The sequence below is a fragment of the Hippichthys cyanospilos genome, chromosome 13, assembly GCF_059441005.1.
Source record: "Hippichthys cyanospilos isolate Australia breed blue-spotted pipefish chromosome 13, RoL_Hcya_1.0, whole genome shotgun sequence".
Lineage (NCBI taxonomy): Eukaryota > Metazoa > Chordata > Actinopteri > Syngnathiformes > Syngnathidae > Hippichthys > Hippichthys cyanospilos.
In genome coordinates, this window is record NC_142381.1 from 994,134 (window position 1) to 1,014,543 (window position 20,410).

Genomic DNA, 20,410 nt, shown 5'->3' on the forward strand with positions numbered 1-20,410 from the left:
AATTATCTTAGGTACTTTATTAGGAGATAAAACACTAAAGTAATCAACTGCTCCATTACTTTAGTATTTCAATGCTTAAATAATTGATTACTTTAGCACATGTTTCCCAAAGTAAACAATTACTCAATTACTTTATTACTTAATTTCCTATGGTATTAATTAGTACTTTCAAACCCAAGGTAGTCAATTACTTTAGTACTTTTACTCCCTAAAGTAGTTACTACACTAATACCTTAATTCATAATACATAATATTACACATAATATACACATATATATATACATAATAATTCATAATACCCAATTCAGTAAGTACTTAAATGTGAATTCACCAGCCATGTTTGGACCCTCCTTTTGAGCAAAGACGGGAAAAAATATGTTTATAAGTACCTACAATTGCATTTCTGGACTCCTAAAAACAAACAAACGTCAAAATACGTTTTTGGGATGGAACAAGTTTATTTGTCTGGAAAAGACTCGTGCACTCACACAATCTCTTGGGCATGTACATGGAGCTGAACAGGCGGCCATTGATGACGGCGGTGCAGATAAGCATATCGTATACGGTCTCGGGGCTGTAGGGGATCCTGAAGCCCACTTCTGGGTCCCATTCGTTGACAATGGTCTCCGAGGTAGGCGAGAGCTGTAAAACCACGTTGGCGTTAGGCCGGCAGACTTAAAACAAGTCGCTGTGATCTTAGCGTTAGGCTAGCAGACTTAATAAATGTCAAAAGAGCAAACGTTTGTTCAAATTGTGCAAAGCATATGGGAACGGTAAAAGTAATGTTTTTGTTTGACCTCTCCGTAGCGCAGGTTTCGCTTACTTTTCTGTACTGTATTCAAATTTTTTGGATGGGGACTTCTGCAAACGAGTTACGTAACCAGCGCGGCACATGGTGGATTTGGGAAAAGGATGTACGTGCATTGATGTTTGCTTGTTCTGATGCCAAAAATCGGGCTGGGAGAGAAGAGGCGAGGAAGGAGGGAAGGAAGGAAGGAAAGGGAGCAGGAAGGAGGAGCATCATTGATTTACAAATGGCAGGAAGGTCACACCGGCTTCTATCTCTTCCATCTCAGACAGCTTGTTTGTCCACGAGTGGGCGCAAAGTCATAAATAGCGCCGTGATTGGCAACTTAACAGCTGAATGGACGGAGCGGTACCGAGCGCCGGCAACTTCGGGGGTTCACTTCCTGCGGCATCCCGGGCAAACGCCATCAAAAGTCAGTGGTCCTCGGGCTAGGTTACCTTGTTGTTTCCTGTCGCTGGACGCGGGTTTTGTCCTGCATTTCCTGACAGGGACAAATTTAGTCTCGGATTCTATTCCGAGCAAAAAAAAAAAACTTGGAGCACCTTCCTGTTGGTACAGGAAGCAGACAGAGCGACTCCCTTAGTTTCCCCTGATGCTTGTTGTGTGTTTTAAGATGAAGTTTGTGGGAACCGCCAAGTGATACGTAAAGGCAAAAATGCTCCGTGCCTCCTGTGTGATATCACGTCGTACGTTTGTTTCGAACTCCCGGCCTCGAGAGCCGGTATCCTGCATGTTTTTACTTTTCGCTCCCCAACATACCCGATGCAAAAAAAATAGCTAATTAGCAACTTGACATCAATCCTAATCATTTGAATCAGGTGTGTTTGAGACAGAAGTTTTGAAAACATGCAGGATACCGGCTCTTGAGGACTGCAGTTTGACACCTGTGATGTATTGCCACGTGTGAGATCTTTTGGACTACTTCTTTGTCCGAGCAAAATCAAGTTTTAGTCCCAAAGTCCAAGTCACATCAAGTATGAGTCACAAATGTCCCGAGTCATGTCACGTTTGAGTCACAAATGTCAATTTTGTGCTTGTGTGAGTCCGTACCTGACTTAGTGTCACGACAGTGCTGGGAGACGACGTGCGGCAAGGAATAACCAGGCTGGTCTCATGCCGATGGATGAACAGGACGTAAGGCGTCTGATCATGGGGCTCCACAAATGGCTGCTCGGGATCTATGAGGGAAAATTAGACAATTGAAAGACGGGTGGAAAAAAACAACAAAACTTTGTTTTGGGGCAATTTTTTAAGCAGGAGTTTTCTGTTTGATGTAACAAACAGCTGAAAGGCGGCACAGAAGGTTGTCATCAGGAAACACATTCAGCAGTCATGTTGTTTAGTCTGCCCGAGCCAATACCACAAAATTGTCGCTTGCTTATTTGTCCGCTGGGCTTTTCATGCAAATCCAAAGAAAACCGAACTGAAATTGTGTCTCGCTCGGGCTCAATCGCAACATCTTCTTCCAAACAATGCTTGAAACGTGAACTTGTTCCACGTTTCCTTTGGAAGCCAGACTAAGCAAAAACAGTAGCTTGCGCAGGAAACCACAATCAGCAACCGGGGCTTCCCGTGCAATCTCACTATGCCTATCTAGATGTATGTCTAAGTGTCTATGTGCTTTTACAGTAAAGATTTGAATTATTATTATTATTATTATTATAATCATCTTTTAGTCTTCAAAATTGCATGGGTTAATTTTAGGAAAATTCTACCGGATTTTGGAATACAGTATTTTCCGCACTATAAATTGCACCAGATTACAGTATAAGGCGCACTTTCAATGAATGGCCTATTTTAAAATTGTTTTAGTGTATAGGGTGCACCGCATTATAAGGCGCATAGAATAGAAGCTACAGTAGTGGCTGGGGTTGCTTTATGCATCCGGTAGATTGAGCTGCGCTGAAGGGAATGGCAATGAAACAATCAGATAAGATCATGTTCATTTTATTGCACTTCACGTGACAAAACCGAGCCTTTTCACGGGCCACATAAAAGGATGAGGCGGCCTAGATTTGGCACACGGGCCTTGAGTTTGACACCTGCGTTAGAAGTAATCTTGAGTTGAAGCCTTCAGTCATCAAGCGGTCCAAACTGGACTTTTAACGCGAAATTGCTTGAGCAAAACGATAAGACTTCATTTTTTCCAGCTTGAGCATTTGGCACTACGTCTGTCAAGATGGCCGCGGACCGGCGTCAGCAGATCCCAATCGCGGCGTGAGAACCTCACACTCCTCTTTCATCGCGGCTCTTACATGACTTTGACAAAAACAAACGGGCAAACCCCCCCGACAAAGAAAACAATTCGCGAAACGATTCTTATCCGTGCCACAGTTTGGACTTGACTTTCTCATGGTGGAACATTACCTCTGTTTGTTTAACTTAGGGGAATAACGGCGGCGTTGAAAAGGGGCCGTCCATCACATAACGAGGGTCTCACCTGTGACGTAGACGTAGGTGGACGCCAGGTGGTCGGAGTCTCCTCGGGAGTAACCGCAAGCGTAGCGGCCCGTGTGACTGGCGTTGAGGTGCGTGATGGTCAGTTTGCTGCAGTGCGACCACGCGTGTCTGGAGTCGCAGCGCTGGACTTTCATGCCCTCCCAGGTCAGCGTCCGTCGGGAGTCCACCGGCTTTGGAAGCGTCCACTGCAGCTGCCCGTGACCCCTGGTAGAGGACGCCGGCAATTTTAGACCGTTTGGTCCATTTTGGGCATGAAACAATAACGTCGGGCCCTCGCTCGGGGTCGGGTCCCACTGTTTGGAAATACCTGAAGGCGTGAGGGCGAGCGATTCAAAGCGCAGCGCAAGACATCAGAATTTTAATTTCACTTTGCAATGACAATTACGCTCTGCAAGGGGCTTCAAGAGGTTTCTTTCATGACCTTTAAATGTCGCATCCAAGTACCTTTCTGCAGTTTTTAGAATTTTTTTAGACCTTTTCTGGGTAGTCTTGCTAGGAAAGGAAATTTCCCCTGCAAAAATGAGAATCCAGAGAGCATCCCCAGGGTTTCCCGTTACTATTTTAAGGAAGGGTGCCACAGCTGGCGACGAACTTTCACGCCTTTTATTTCAGGACGGCAGCGTCGACGTCTCCCTTCGGGCGACAGCAATTCGCTTCCTTTCGAGTCATCCGATAAGGCGAACGTTCACATGGGAACGCGTTTCTTGAGAAGGACGTCCTCCGCCTCGCGCATTCCGCCAACTCGTGCGCCCGCTTTTAACATTCTCATTGAAAGCATCCCAGAGGAACATCAAACACGTCTGCAGAATTTTGGGTCAAACAACCTCTGGCCGCTCTCATCCAGCGACACAAGAGCAGAAAATATCGGACAGCTGTCCAAGCAGACGTCCTTATAGGGAAGCGTCGCGTTGGATAGTGGACACGCTCTCGGACATTCCTCGCAGGCCTGCAAAATGATCAAGCGATACCAGCGCTCCCAGCAAAGCCGAAAGATGGATAAATGTTGGACCGCCATCAAAAGTTCCGGCGCAAAGTGAAGCTATTTGCCCTCTGGCCTCGTCGCCGTCATTTCCCCAGGGTTTTTTTTTTTTTTTTTTAGTCAAAAGAACGGTCTAAAAAAGGCAATTTAAGCAAGCGCAAGGATGTAGTTATAGTTTGGGATCTTTTCCACGCACTTGGGATTTGATGCCACATACCTGCATGTGAGATGAAGAGGGTCCCCCTGGTGGAGAACGACGGGATTCTCGGAAGGCCAAATTTTCGGCGAGCGCTCTTCTGCCAAATGTCCTGGAGAACACACGTTTCCTTGTTATTTGCACGGATCGAAAAAAGTCCATTGATCTACACAATTGTGTTTTTCAAAAAAAACACTAAGAACTTAGAGCTAAATAGTACAAATTTGGGGTTCCAAAACAACCAAGAGTAGGTACTAAATAGTATCAAGTAAGAGTTCCCCAAAATGTTCAAGCCCAAGACCCGTTTTTGGATACGTTCTTGAACCCATTGGTTTTGGGGCATATCCACTAACAATGGGCGCTGAATTTTAGTATTTTGTGCATAATACTACCCATTTTGCTTGACAAATTACAAAGGGTAGGTACTAGCAAAATAGTACCCCAAAATGATTTCCTTGTACGCACAAGCCAAGAACCAATTTTGGATACTACTTGTTGTAACTGTTATTTAGTTATATGCTATAACTGTTATAGGACTAACCTGTCTTTAAAATGATAATTCTGACAATAAAGTCAGAAATATGACTTTATTGTGTATGAAGTGGGAATTACGACTTCATTCTCACAATTGGTCACAATAGTCCGAATTTGACGTTAGAAGGAATTCTGACTTTAAAATCAAACGAAGCGTTAACTCTGGGGATAACGTCATAATTCTGTCTTCATTCTCATATTTCATACCTCTATCCTCATATGAGACTTCATCTGAGGTCAGAATTCAAGTCAGAAGTTTGATTTTATTCTCAGATGTATCGCTTAGAAGCCAGAAATCAAAGGTGGGAATCCTGCCACCCTTTGTGTTTTTTCATCTTTACCGGCCCGAATGGTTTTCGCGTCCAAACCTGACATCTTGCATATTGAAGAATGTCAGGAAATGACCAGTTTGTAAGCGCAAGTCCAACAAGGATCGGGTCCCGGGAGCACATCTGGTTCTGGCCGCCAGTAGAATGCAACACATGTGAAGAATGAGACATCTGCCGAGCGCATACGTAACCCAACCGAAAAAGTAACTTGACCTTGAATTGCACTCGCTCGTTTCATAAAGCGGGCCGCCGGCCAAGGCGCGGTCCCCAATAACGGGCTGCAGATGGGCCCCCGGGAGAAGCCCGACCTGCGCCGGCGCTCCGCGCCCCTGGCCCCCCGCGACGGCCCGCGTGCCCCGCGTTCCACAAATTGCGCTTATCAAAGAGCCCCCGAGCTGCTTCTCGTTAGCGAAAAGGACAAGCACGCACGCACGCACGCACCGGGCCAAGCAAAGACAGACGGATGACCTCTGCTTCACTTTCAATCCAGATGGACTCTCCGCACAGCCTTATTGACAAACGGGACCACTCTGGTTTTGGAAAAAAATCGATCCTTTTTTCTTCTTACCGCATTTATCATTCGTAGGGGGCGACTACCAGTCGTAAAACTCATCCGCAAAAATCCCACAAACACCGGACGGCTCGGCATAACATTGTAACCCTAACGTCAGACGCTAAAAAAAAAATGAAAATAAAAAGATGTAGACCCTACTTTGAAACCTTAACCGTACCTCAATCCAGATCTATTTTTTGAAGTTGATGACTGCATCTGGATGCTTTTATTTTGTGCACTCACGTAAATTCAACCAAGAACCTCAATCTGAAACACTAACCCAAGATCAAAACCCTGTTTGCAGACCCTAACCCTAGATTAAAACCCTGCTTTAAAGCCCAACACTAGATTAAAGCTCTACTTTAAACCCCAATCCTAGATTAAAACCCTACCTTGAAATTCCAACCCTTCTTTGAAACCCAAACCCTCTTTGAAACCCAACTTTAGATTAAAACCCTACCTTGCAACCACAACTCAATTTTGAAACCCCAAGCCTTCTTTGAAACCCTACTTTGAAACCCTAACACTAGATTAAACCCTATTTGCAAACCCTAACCCTAGATTAAAACCCGATTTTGCAACCCTAACCCTAGATTAAAACCCTATCCCTTCTTTGAAGCCCAAATCCTTTGTTAAAACCCTAACCCTGATTTTAAAAAATTGCTTTAAAACCCTAACCAGACTAAAATCCTACTTTGAAACCCTAACCCCAGATAAAAAGCACACTTTAGAATCACATCCCGCATTTGTTTGAAACCCTAACCCTTGATTAAAGCTCTAGTTTGAAACCCTAGATGAAACCCCACTTTGTAACCCTAACCCCAGATTAAAACCCCAATCGGATTTCACAATAATCCTCGATTAACCCCGTTTCAAAATCCTCTTTTCAATCCCTAAACCTAGTTTGTTTGTGCTTTGTTTGGATTCCCTCCTTTTTGCTTACAACTTGTGGGTGTCTTTGATTTCAATCTCAAATTAAAAAAAAAAAAAAAAATCAAGGAGCCGTCAGGGGAGTCGTCATCTGAGTTATCTCCAGTAAAAGCCATTCTCGCTCGTCATGAGTGGAGGGAAAGGCAAAGAATGGGGAATGAGTGGACTTCCCGTCGCTCCTTTCCGCGCCGTCTCCAACGGCACCGTCAAGGTGAATGCAACAATGCGGCCCGATGACGCTTTTGTTTCGGCGTGCCGCTCGTTTCCAACAGCGGGCGCAGAAAAGAGGGCCTGCGTGGCACTCGCAACAAAAGAGGGAAGAGTCATTAGACTTTGAAAAAAAAAAAAAAAGTGACGCTGATGGAACAAACGGTAGCGAAAGGCAACACGCATCCTGTCTTGGCCTCCGTGACCTTGTGGAAACGTCGCCATATGTTACACCCGTGAATTTTGCAATACTGTACATGGTGTAGTGGGATCCACAAGTAACTTTCGGAGTCTAGTTTATTTCTCTTTTTTTAGTCTCAAAAACAATGCAGGATCGGAGAGCAAACATCTTAAGCGTCACGTCTAGGAGAGTACGTGCAAAATGCAAAAATCCACTTAAATATGTTGCTTCATGTTCCAATTGGTTTGCTCTTAGTTTGAAAAGTAAAATATACCGTTCCTGCAATGTATAAGATTTTGATATTACCTGCAGATATTCCTGGTTCAAAAACTTCAAAGAATAGGTCCTAAAGGTTTGAAAATAGTACCCAAAAGCGATTTTCTGTCAATGCTTTGCTTCGCTGGGTGGATACTTGGCTCAAAAAATTATTTCACATCAGTCAAAAAACGTTTGCAAACAACCGGGTTATATATATATATATATATATATATAAAAAAAAAAGAGTTGTAGAAAGAAAAACCATACAGCACACACAGAAAGCGAAGCACTTTTACGATGTGGCGGCGCAGCAGTTCGGGGCCAAAGAAATCTATCGCCAAGTTACCTTGCAGTGGAGAGTCTCAAGACAAGCCGTGAATAAAATAATAGTCCCCAGTCCTCAAGTTTAAGCTGCGGACGCCGCTTCAGATGGCCTGCCAAACTGCTCAATCCGCGCCACCTGAATTTTCTTTCTTACTGTTCTGAAATGGTCCCGGTTTGCCAACAGCAGGGTTAAGACAACATTTTGAGAAGGCGCTGTTTTATTAGCTAGAAACTGGTCTTGGGAGATTTGCAGGCATAAAAAAGAAAGGGGGGGGGGGGGGCACACTAGCTCAGGCATTGGGCAAAAACTCGTTGAATTTCAATATGCATGCCGTCACTTCTAAATGCTTGCAGACGGCAGATAACAAATTTAGCCCATGTCGGGCTCATTTACTGCCATTCATAATTGGAACTATTGTCATTTTTGGACATATTGAGCACCTGATTCTTTTTTTTTCATGCATTTCCCTCAATTTTTGCATTAATCTTTTCAACGGCAACTCGCCAAATGACATTTTTCCAATGAGACCCCAAGACCACCAGGTGGCGCTAGCGGCCAACTTATGACATTTGACTTCGTTGATTGGCTTAGCCTGGACTCCCATAATGGAAAAGTCTTCAAAAGTCATAATGCTATAATTTTTCCATATTTTAATTTCATAAATAAATAAATATACAGCGTAGTTACCTTTGCTATTATCACATTTTTATAATTTTTTTTACATAAAGATGGCAGATGCCACTGAACGGGTTGAAAGTAAAATATATTCATATTTGGTAATATTATGACCCTTTCAAAGTCAACCCTAGTCAAGTGATAAATCCCCAGGCACCCAGGGGTTAATATTGAAATGACAACTTTTGGAATTGACTATCTCCAGGAAAGTGTTTTTTTTTTTTTTTGCCGATGCGCAGTGAGCCTTTATCGGACTTGGATGACTTCTCATTCCTCCCGTTTTCCACTGCATCATCTCAAGTGTCGGAGGAGCAATTCGAAAACACCTTCAAACAAGCCAGACACAACACATAAACCTGCTTCTCACATTATTACGGCAAATATTTGCCACAAAAAAAGAGATCCCGTTACAAACCGCAGTAAGCTCTATCACAGATTTCTAAACAGTCATTTTTATACGTGTTTTTTACAGTATACTGTCAAGAACAAATTTAGAATTGCGTACCTTCATTGTCATATCAGATTGACGCAGTTTAATTCAAAGAAAAGTAAAGAAGAAGCAGATAAGGTCCCCAACTAGAGAGATTTGTTGCCAGCGGTGTGTTTATATGAAGCGAGTGAGAAATGGCCTTCAAATAAAATAAAATAATAAGAATCTTGCCTTTTTTTTAATGGTAATTCATTCACTGCTATTAACGGCTAGTGGCATTAAAATCTATTTGAATTGGGCTGGGAGTGAGTGAACTAATAAAAAATAATTTCTGTAAAATAAGTACTGTGAAATTAAATTTTCAAATTTCCATTTAAAAAATTAAAAATTACTGAGGTCAGAATATATTTCTAAAAAAGGACAATATAACATCAATACCATACGAAAACTATTAAATTCATTGTCCCGCATTTTTTTTTAAATGCTACTTGCAGTGTTCTAATTTTTAATTTTTTCAATTAGCTTTTGTCAATTTGATGTTTGTTGGTTGAATGGTGTAAATTACGTACAGGGTTGTAGTTTTCGTATGTATCTTTTTGTTCCTAGAGGCATCTGATGCGCCAATAAGAAGGCTCCCCTTCCCTGACGAGCGCATCCAGGATGCCTTCCCGCCTCAGGTAGCGCGTCCCGCATCCGTGAGCAGCCCCACAGTCCGCTTCCTCCGTGTGTCTTTCCCACGCCTTTGTGTGTGGACGGTAAAGGAAATGTCCTCCAAACAACAAGGTGTGAGCAGGAACAGCGTTTCCTTTGTTTGGATGGGATGTTGATTTGGAAACGCCGCCTGTGTGTGTGTATGCGTGTATCTTGCTTGACCTAATAGTGGAAGGACGTTCACCTTTGTTACTGGGGGTGTGCCGAAAAATCGATCCTAATAAGAATCCCGATTCTCATTTACTACCATTTCAATCGATATGTCCCTGAATGGATACGATAGTTCAAACGAAATGGATACGCTTCCTGCCGGCTTCGGTCGGAGGCGCGCTGTGCCATGACATCGCCGTGCAGCCCGTTCAGCAAAGTCAAGCCGGAGAGCACCGCGAGCACGGAGTGGATGCACAAAATAAAACGGAACTCGAAACAATGAATGAAAACTCCAAATGGATACGCAAAAAATGTATTCGCATACATGTAAGTGAATGAAAATACAGTCTATATGAAATAAAATGTTGCGTCTGTGCATATATCTTGCAACACAGACTGAACTAATATGATGATTCTTTGCGCTTTGAGACAAAGATCATTTTAATGGAACGGAATCAAAACTGGTTTCGAATGGAGAATCGATTCCGAAGCGAATGGAGTCGTAAGGCGGTCAAAGATTCCCATCCCTATTTGTTCCACTGCCTGTTATCATTTGGTGGCCTTTCCGAAAGGAAAGCTGCATGGAGCGAGGGCCCATGGAGAAGAAACGTACTGTACATGAATTCTCTCGATAACAATAGCTGGAACAAAGCGGCGTGGCTTGCCGTGGAATGTGCTGATCGGAAAAGTCTCCAACAAAGTCTCCAAAAACAAGCCGACGGCCACAATCCGTCAATAAGACGACTGTCACAATGCATGAAATGAATCAACGCCTATTGCAATGGGACAGGGCTACCTCTAGTGGATTGCCAAAGAAGTGAAAAAAAATTGGCTCTAATCTGCTGGGAAATGGAATTGAACCAATTGCAAATCGTGCAATCTGTGATATACAACACCGGGAAACAAGAAGAAACTGCTACAAGACAAATAAGAGGACTGCTTGTGCAGTTGCTTTGCGTTTCAGTGAACATTAGGTGGCATGTATTTGGAAGCCTGTTCCTTTTTTTTTTTTTTTTTCAATGGCTTCACCTCCATTTGAAGAAAATCGTAATACAGTAGTCATTCGGCTCTTGGGCTTGCATACAGGACGCAAAAATACTTAGCATGGATAACCACGGATAACAAATTGATGGCTTTTGGGTATGAAACAAATGGTATTCATTTTGGGTTCCAAATCTACAAATCAGTGCTAAGTTGTACCGAAAAGCGGTTCCTCACTTCGTAGAAGCCAAAGAAGCGCTTTGGGATCCTTTTCTGCACCCATATAAACACTAGGAATGGTTGCTTTTTGGGTGAAATGGTATCAATTTTGTTTGTTTTATATGTTTTATTCATATATAAGCTATTTTTGGTTGTAAAACTACAAAGAATAGGTACCAGCTAAATAGGACCCTAAAGTGAATCCCCTGTTTGTTCAAATGAAAGAGCCCATTGTGGATACTTTTTTTTTTGCACCTATAACCACTTAATTGCGAAACAGTAGCCAAAAGCCCTGAGTTGTTAAAGCCAAAGTACCGACTTTGTTTTGTTTTTGTTTGTATTATTTTTGCACTCAAATCACAAAGAATAGCCCACCTTTTGAAAACCTTTGAAGAGCCTCATTCGAATACTTTTTTTTTTTTCACCGTTAACCACTTGTACAATTAACCACACGCAATTTTGCGTGCCAAAAGTATACCGAATAGTAACGGTAGGGGCTAAATAGTAGCCAAAAGCCCTAATATGTTAAAGCCAAAGTACCAACTTTTTGATTTTTGCACCCAAATCACTATAAAATAGGTGTTAAATTGTAGTTCAGTTTGGTTTATTAAATAGCACTAATTTGGGATATAAATATGTACTAAATGGTATATTTTATTAGTAAATAATAATGCATGTTTCAGAATGACAAAGAAAAGGTGCTAAATAGCACACAACATTTTGTGTTCCAAAAACGTAATACTTGGGTGTACTTCAAGTACTTCGGTGCGCATTAACACCTAGCCAACGAACCATCCTATGCAAAACCTTTTTTTTTTTTTTTTAACTTTTGAGACACTTGCTGAAAACTCGGCAAAACTGACTTGAGATGTGCCATGAATTTCTTCTTACCACTTGTGAGTGATGTCAAAAGCAGGATTGCCAACTTGAGCACCATCATCCTCTCATTAAAAAAAAAAAAAAATCAACAAAATGAAAAGTAATGTTCCGTGATAGTGGTTGTAGTGTTTGCAATTCCCTGGCGTTACGTGCCAAAAGTTCCGTCAAGGGAAGGAGGTTGCAAAAAAAAAAAAAATCCTCAGGTGGATGCGCACGAGAGAGCCGCGCTTCTCCCGGCTGCCATCACGCGTGCCCTGACTCCCGCTCCTTCCTCTGGTCCCCAAACCTCTGGGCAGGTGTTCCCACCTGGAGCAAGCAGATCAATTCAGGTCCAATTAGGTTTTTTTTTTTTGTAGCGCAATAAAGCAGGCAAGATGAAACGGGGACGTCCTCTCCGTGCCTGTGTGCACACTGAGCAGTCGGCGCGTCAGGCACCTTTTTATGAGGGGGGGTGGGGGTTGGGGGGGGGGGGGCGGAAGGCGCGACGTCACTTCTGGGAGGGGGGTCGGGGGGACATTCCTCCACTGTTTTGCCTCCGAGCTTCACACACAAGCAAGATCATGGGGGGGGGTTTGATGGAGATGTAAGCCAATCCTGTTTTAGCAGCATCTGGTGGGAATGTGCTGACTGACTCCAGGAAAACAAGACTTCTGAAGTCAATTCAGAGATTCCTTTCTTTTGAAGATGTAATTGTTCAGAAAGGTGAAAATACTGAGAAGTGTTAGGAGACTATACTCAACTCTGGAGACATTCAACGGTTCTCAAATGGGGATACCGATTTGCCAAAGGGGTTATTAGGGGGAATAGAACAACTTTCTTTTCAAATTAAGAACAAATTCATCGGAACGTGAAACAAACGCTCGCTACATCGTGTTAAAGTGTCTCCTTTGCAAAACATGGTATGCCTTTCTAATATTTTAAGATGCTTGTTGTCATGAGTCACGCAAGTTACCTGACGACGAGCCAGAAATAAAACAGATTGTTCTGTTGCGCCTGCTATCTTTTAGATTTTTTTTATGGATACCTTTTTTTTTAGGTATCAACAAATCTATTTTCATTTTGAGAGCACATTTTCCTTTCTAAGAACAAATCACTTAAAACATGAAGCAAGTGATTTCTCGATTGTTCTAGTAATTACTTGTCTTGACTTTTCTTATAATCCACACATGAAGAATTTTTTTATAACTGCCGAGGATGCAGTAATAATGATAATAATAATAATAATCACTTCATAAATGGAACCAAAATATACATTTACCAATGATTGTTGACATTTTGTCTTTCTATATGTGTTGCATCACTTCTTGTGTTCAAGTATTAATTCTTATAACGCTGCAATACCGATAGGGAAAACGTGTTTGTGTTTATTCCTTTTTAATTGCTATGCATATCTGTTTGGATTGCGTACGTCCACAATTAGGAGGAAGATGATTCCATCATGTTCACAGGATAACCTTTGAATCTCCTAGATTTTGCTCTTTGTGGTGACCTTTGTCCGGTGTTATCTGATCAAGCCAAAGCCACGCTTGTGAGGGTTGAGGTAGCAGCACTTATACAATCTTGCCCTAACAGGAAATTCAATATCAATCATGTCTTCTACTGTTCCACGGAATTATTTGCAGTTTTATTTTTAACTTGACAAACAGGACGCAGCGCTTTTTATATCAATATAAATAATTGTCTTTTGTCCGACAACGCCCCGCGGAGTGTGCATGTGCTGCAGACAGTTTTCTTTTCATGCTTGCCTGTGCGTGGGTCACAGTTGCATGCAGGCACTGTAAATAAGTACATCCTGCCCTCACCTTTTCACCTAAATCGGGACCAAAATACAAAAACATGAAAGTAATAGTACATCAACAACATCTGGACTTGTGTTGATTTACTCACACTGACTGTTGGGGCAGCGAGTGCCTTTGCACGGCTATTTAACAAGCTATTGAGAGCAAAAAATAATAATAATGATAATAAAAAAAATATATGAAAAAATCACTGACACAGCGCCCCAACATGAGAATTGCTCAGTTAATCTTTTGCGAAACACCGTACACTACCATTTTTTATAACTGATTGGAAGCAGATTTCAATGAAATTACTTTCAAGATGTTTAGTGGGATGTGGGCCAAATGCAAATACAGACATGACAAAAAAATGCCCACATTTGTTTGTTTTTTTTAAACTGGCAGATAGTCAAGTCAGTTTTGGGGATGAAGAGAAAATCTTTTTCATGTAAGTGATTAATCGACTATTTAATATAAGCCATTAATCGACGACTAAAAACAGCATGATAAACAACTGAATGATTATCAGATTCTTAATCGTATTCCAAAGATGAAAACGCTGCACATGAATGCTGATTTGAAACAATCTAGGCTAATGTGTATGAAAAAGAAATATTTGTGGACGCTCCTTGTGCGTCCTCACACTCCCAACTGATAAGTCTTCTCAGAAACAATTGGTGGAAGTTGCTGACCTAGATGGGAGCATTTTTCAAGTGTCTTATTTTGGATTATTCCGGTCTTCCAAACACTCTGAAGGATGAACTGCTGGAACGCAAGCAGTAAAGCAGCAGCGTGTGTGTGCGACTATAAATCATTTAACATTTGTTGCACCGCAAGTTTGTCATTTGTTTTTGTTTAAGAAATCAATCGACAAAAGTCTGAACGCATTTTTACAAAACACAAACTAAGGTCAAAACAGACGAAAGGGAATGGACTATATCGCTATATATTTTTTGCCCAGCTGCCCATTCCTTTTGTAAAAACAAAAAAAACAAAAAAAACAATAAACCATTATTAGGAAAATGAGTAGTCTCTTAAATAACGTTAATAGTAAAATAAAATTAATTTGTTGTAAGAAACCAATTTTTTGGCCTATGGTTTTGTTTGTTGAAAGGTAAGTTCAGATACATATCCTTAAAAAACAACAAAGATTTTGTGATTGCAAAAGTGTATTTTGTATACAGTGTCCATTTAAAACGACGTTTACAAATGGATTTGAATTTTATCGCTTCGAATTCGCTTGCTTAGTGGTGAAAACAGATGCTGGGCTGTTTTCTTTTGATATTTATCTTTGAGGACCTGTGTGACAGAGCAACCTTTTTGGTAGCTGTCCATCAAGCTAAGCTAAACTAAAATAAGCTAAACTAAGCTAATCCGCGCTCGTTTTTTCTCAGTGGCCGTACCTCAAAATGGAGCAATTTGTTTTGTCTATAAAAGGTAACAATCTTGTACGGTTGCGAAAGAAACCATTTTTATGTCAATTATACTTTTATTTCGACAGTTGTGTCGACAAAGGCAGGAGACGGCTGGCAATTGGGCTCGTGCTGGCTAACAGCTGGATAGGCTAACGTGGCTAATGCTAGATGAGACTATAACTTGAATAGCTTTTTTTGACCACGCATACTCAAATGTTTGTAGTATCTTGAGAAAAACACAACTAAGGATATTATTAAGTTATAACAACCGACAAATTAACACCATTTTACCTCAAAAATATGATTGAATTTAACTGTTAGAGTACAACTGTTAAAAGTAATATACTCTACCAATACTCTACCAATTTTATTTTAAAAAAGAAGTGTGCCATTATAACCAATTATTAAAACATCTATCTCTTTAAGCAAGTAGCTCAAACTATGAATGTTAAGCTTACAACGCTTAAAACGGATTATCTTTGTATTAATATTTTTCATATATATATGGGAGAGATGATTTTAATCAGAGAAATCAATAAAAAAGTGATTTAACTATTTTTGATTTAGTAATATATGTATATATATATATATATATATATATATATATATATATATATATATATATATATATATATATATATATATATATATATATATATATATATATATATATATATATATATATATATCATATAGCCCAGCTTTAGTTTAAGTTTTCGACTCAAAAGTCAATGGTGCAATGATAATGTCCTCAGGCCTCACAGCGGATCTTGTGCAGAATCAGCAAACAAATTCCAGCGAGGTGATTGACACTATCTTCTCTGAAGTGTCTGTTCTCAAGGATGATGTCAAAATGGTGGATGCCCAGGTAGATTCCAATCACGCCACTGGCTTTCAGCTTTCAACTGTATACCAAATAAGTGATGTTTCCATTCCTCGCACTGCAGCTTGAAGATTGTGCCATCCAGCTGTGGAACTGGGCTGTTACTAAGAATGTGGGTAACTCCATCAGTACAAGTCAGAAAGCCAAAGGTACGAGAGAAAAAAGTTATGACTCGGCTATTTGGTTACAGAAAATTACCAATTGGCATATTTATAGATAGCTGTGTGGTATATCCTTAATTCAATCTTGCAGTACGCCATTCTGCTTGCCGTCTTATGTACTGCAGTGAACCGGTTAAACCGCCAGAGGGCACCATCCGAAAACAAGTCCTGGTGAGCACATGTGTCCCGTTAAAAAAAAAAAAAACGTCTCAAGAGGTTCAGAATCATACAGCCATTTTTTTTTATTCTTCACAGATGGCCTACGGAACTGGGAAAACCTGGCTCGACTGCAAGAATCCTGAACGGGCAGACCATTTCCTCAGGCTGGCCATCAAGGTGACAAAATACTCAACTCCAAGTTATTGCCGGGTATACGTCAGAAAATCTGCCATATGGAGAGGGGAAAAAATATATACTGTAATTTCAGCACTGTAAGGCATACCTAAAAGCTTTGAGTTTTCTCAAAAGCTGAGAGTGCGCCTTATAATCATCACGTGCGCCTTATACAGTGCATAAACCGCGAGTTTACCTTTATATATATTCAATTCAGTGTGTTGTGATGTTTTCCAGAGTCTGGAAACTCTGTTTGCCCTGCTGACTTCCAGAGGCCACGGTGCGCCGGACAGCGACTCGTCCAAAATGGACACGGAGAAAGACCTGCTCCGGATCCTCTCCTATCAGGCAGAATCAGTGGGTGACGGTGACACCTTCCACATTTGTTCTTGCGAGATTTGGCAGCCAAGAGGTGTTGTTCTGACACGCTTGCCAGACAGCTAAAATGTCAAGTGAGAAACAATGAGCCGACAAAAGTGGATTGATCAAATATTCCAGCGCATTCAGTACATTACTGTATATTTCAAAAGCAAACTAAGCCACAGTAGATAAAAGTCAGCTGCGGGTGGTTGGATAAGGTGGAAGTGGAGTTTTCCCATCTGTCTCGATTGTAGGCAGTGATGCAAGGGCGCACCCAAGAGGCCTCAGCTTACGTGCAACGTTGCAAAGACATGCTGCAACGCCTGCCCGATCAAGTACAGTAGAAAGCCACATTTGCTTTATGTTTCACAGTCAAATTGAAAAAAATGAATACATAAATTAAAAAAAAGATCCACATTTGCTGATGCGCTTCCAGCCATTTATTCAAAAATAATATCTATTGAAATACATAATATAGAATGACGAAAACAATTCTTTTTGATGTGATTTCTAAATATTGTGATCAAAATTATTGAATTATTGGTCATGAATTTTGAAAAATGTTCAATGTCAATTGTTTATGTATTCATTCTTTTTATTTTATAATAAATCATCTAAAACATTTAACTCCAAAAATAAATAAATACATATTTTAACGATGGCTGCAACTATTGATTGTTTTAATAAATGATGAATCCTATATTTTCTTCATTAATTAATCGTTAAATGGATGAATCTGGCAGGACCGAGCAAACAGTAAATGTTGATTTGGAAGAATGTTAGTGTTTTCTGTTCCGATTGCAGACGAGCTTCCTTTCCCGCTTGTGCCACAACTTTGGTATTGACATGTACCACCATCAAAAGTTTGAAGACTGCACTTTCTGGTTACGGTACGGATGCCTTTTGGATTGTGAGTGTATTACAAGAGAATTTGCCACATTGTGGAAAAATGTCTTTTTTTTTTGCCCAGGCAAAGCTATGACATCAGCAAGATTCATGTGAATTTTGCCCCTGAATCTGAAGTACAGGTAAGACAGATTGTCTTGTTTTTTTTTTTTGTTTGACTATACATTTTTGTTTTTTCAGAAAAACAAGCCTTCCTATACATGGTTCTTTTTTTTCTTTAAATGACCAAACAGAAGCAGACAGACATGGAATTTAATAAATAAAAATCTTCACATATAAAAACCCATAGGAGCAACATAGAGCAAGAAAGGATTTAGAACGCAAAACTCCAAAGTAATCACAGCGAGCTTGAAATTGTAACACAAGTTGTGGACCGCCTGGCAACTTGACATTCCGGCAACGGGCCATCCAACTGGAGCAGCAACGCTTTGCACAAACTGTTATGTTTGGTCCGTCTTCAGGCCAAGGCTCTGCGACTCTTGGCCACGGCTTACGCGGAGTGGGACGTCCACAGGTTCCGAAAGGAGGCCCTTCTTGCTGTCGACACGGCCAACAAGGTCAGCTTTAAGCATCAAATTGTAAATGTGAATAACTGAGCTCTCGTGGAAATTTATCAGGAATGCGCGAGCGCCTCCGGGCTGGTCTTAAAGATCCAAATCCTGCTGAGATGCGAGGCCTCAGATGAAAGCGTCGCAGCCGGTCCGTTCCCTCAGCTCACGGGAATGAATTGTCCCGCTACTGATTTTTCCATTTGATAACATTCCCCCCTGAGATGAACAATGCATTGGCAGGTCTGGATGAAATGCTGCAAGCTGACGTTTCTCTTCAAGTTTGTCTCAGCGTAGTCAAGCTTCTGGTGTCCCACAACAGGTCAGCGCTCCCCTAGTTTTGGTATGCCACTCGATATAAAAGTGTCCACTAAGTAATTAACAGACTGCTAATGCCAAAAACAAGCAACATTGAAAGCAAGCAGATGTGAAGTGGAATTTTGCCTCACTAGTACTATGTACTATCTAGTTCTACTAGTGTGAACAGCACACTAGTACATGGAGCTTAACCACGATGTCAAAGATAAGGTGCAAATATTCCAACTGCTTTGCACCCATTCTCCCAGAGAAGCGGCGGCGTTAGAGCTTTTAAAGCGCGTCTGTCAGCGGTTTGAGTCGTCGCCCGCCCTGGGGAGCGCCCTGGTCCTGCACATCCAGCTCCTGCTGCAACGTGACAAAGAGCTGCTGGGCAAGCAAAAGATTGAGGATGTCATCAATGGTGACGCGCGTGGCCGGACGTGTCACAATTCTTCACGTGTGCAAAAAAGTAACGAATGCCCGCCCGCAACAGTGCACTACACAAGCAAGCGGCTGGCGCCACAGGACCTTGCAAGCCTGCACACCGTCTTGTGGGATAAAGCCACAAAATACATTGAGGTACCATACACGCGTGCCGTCATTTGAGAACCGCTGATTGAGAGGTTTGATTTTTAATAGACTCTTAGTTTCACATAAACTTACTATTTGCGTAAAGTATATCTAGTCATAGCTTGCGCATAACTAACCGAAACGTAACAATGAATTAGTTAATGAACTATTGTAAACACGGCTTGTGAAGCACCCATCAAGCTTTCAATCTTGACATTTTGTCCAGCGGTGTCTAATAATGTGACTCACACTTTGTAAGTGTAAGTACTAATACTTTTGTAAAAAAGCAAAAAGTACTAATATAACACCTGTATTGTAAATTAGAGTAAAACAAGTAGGATTCGAATCTCCAGATAGGAAGGTTGATTGATCTGCTATTCTTCCCAGGCGGGCAACTACTCAGAGGCGCTGCAGTGGTACAACTACTCGCTGAGCTTCTTTGAGGCCGGAGAAATGGACCCCAACTTGGCCAAACTGCAGCGGAACAGAACGTTGTGCCTCTTGCAACTCAAGCAGCCAGAAAAGGTAGCGAGGCCCATTTGACACCAGTATTTGAGCTCACCACCGCATGCGCCTCTCCCAGGCCAAGGAAGCCATCAACGAGGCCGAGCGCTGCGATCCCAACGGCATGTTCACGCACTTCAGTATTTACAAGATGGCCATGCAGGAGAATGACGTGGAACGAGGTGAGAATCGGCTCAGTTTCATTTGGTATGGTCACATTTTTAAGCGGCCTGCCCGCCCCGTGTGTGAATCAGCCGCAAAGGCGGTCGACACGATGGCGCTTCTGTCCAAGGATGTGGACGCCAACGGCGCCGTGCCTGAGAACACCACGTCCAACCTCCTCTGCTGGGCCGCTCAGATCGCCTTGGAGGTTCGCCATGCATGTTGTGCTTCTGCACTCCTTTGCAGCTACGCTACTTTTGCCGACATTTTTCTCTGGCTAAATGGAGGAAAACACTGCATTGGAGGTGCAATTGACCGCAGTCAATCAATGGTTTATAGACCTTTATAGACATTTTTCACTGGGGGTACGTCATTGAAAAAGTACCTGATTAATCATTCTCTGCGACATTATTGTTATCAGCCCTGATGATGGTTTGCTTCTTGCGACAGAACAAACAGCAGGACATGGCCATGAAGGTCCTGGAGAATTTGTGTGAAACCTGCAAAGACCACGCTCTGGTTCCGAAAGCTCTCAGGTGGGGGCAAAAAAGGCAAATCAAATACGTTCCCACGCAGGCCCGGGGAAAACCTGCAAACTCCACACACGAAGGCCGAAGCGAGGTGGATTTGAACTCGGGTCTCTGAACTGTGAGGCGGACGCGCCAACGGCTCTTCACCGACCCGCCAC

The 20,410-nt window shown here is 41.9% G+C and overlaps 2 protein-coding genes across 6 annotated transcripts in view; one reads left to right on the forward strand and one right to left on the reverse strand.

Moving 5' to 3' along the window:
• The window catches only part of kdrl (kinase insert domain receptor like), a 34,482-nt gene extending 22,304 nt beyond the window's left edge, over window positions 1-12,178 (reverse strand). For both annotated transcript variants that reach the window (XM_088431822.1, XM_088431821.1), the window contains exons 1-5: window positions 11,818-12,178; window positions 4,465-4,555; window positions 3,249-3,472; window positions 1,859-1,986; window positions 489-642 (exon numbers count right to left, since the gene is read on the reverse strand). In XM_088431822.1, the coding sequence (XP_088287948.1) occupies window positions 489-642; window positions 1,859-1,986; window positions 3,249-3,472; window positions 4,465-4,555; window positions 11,818-11,866 (646 nt within the window). In that variant the 5' untranslated portion in view covers window positions 11,867-12,178. The remainder of the gene's footprint in view (window positions 1-488; window positions 643-1,858; window positions 1,987-3,248; window positions 3,473-4,464; window positions 4,556-11,817) is intronic.
• The window catches only part of tex11 (testis expressed 11), a 50,149-nt gene that overhangs the window by 25,409 nt on the left and 4,330 nt on the right, over window positions 1-20,410 (forward strand). The window contains exons 1-18 of one of the 4 annotated variants that reach the window (XM_088431739.1): window positions 14,881-15,020; window positions 15,754-15,866; window positions 15,946-16,030; window positions 16,134-16,213; window positions 16,298-16,378; window positions 16,613-16,732; window positions 16,990-17,070; window positions 17,540-17,625; window positions 17,706-17,763; window positions 18,103-18,198; window positions 18,259-18,340; window positions 18,433-18,511; window positions 18,756-18,907; window positions 18,980-19,065; window positions 19,444-19,581; window positions 19,640-19,742; window positions 19,815-19,930; window positions 20,173-20,258. In XM_088431739.1, coding sequence (XP_088287865.1) covers window positions 14,993-15,020; window positions 15,754-15,866; window positions 15,946-16,030; window positions 16,134-16,213; window positions 16,298-16,378; window positions 16,613-16,732; window positions 16,990-17,070; window positions 17,540-17,625; window positions 17,706-17,763; window positions 18,103-18,198; window positions 18,259-18,340; window positions 18,433-18,511; window positions 18,756-18,907; window positions 18,980-19,065; window positions 19,444-19,581; window positions 19,640-19,742; window positions 19,815-19,930; window positions 20,173-20,258 — 1,670 coding nt within the window. In that variant the 5' untranslated portion in view covers window positions 14,881-14,992. Of the gene's footprint in view, window positions 1-14,880; window positions 15,021-15,753; window positions 15,867-15,945; window positions 16,031-16,133; window positions 16,379-16,612; window positions 16,733-16,989; window positions 17,071-17,539; window positions 17,626-17,705; window positions 17,764-18,102; window positions 18,199-18,258; window positions 18,341-18,432; window positions 18,512-18,755; window positions 18,908-18,979; window positions 19,066-19,443; window positions 19,582-19,639; window positions 19,743-19,814; window positions 19,931-20,172; window positions 20,259-20,410 lie in introns of those variants that run through there. The other 3 variants (XM_088431741.1, XM_088431738.1, XM_088431740.1) reach the window with 3 other exon arrangements.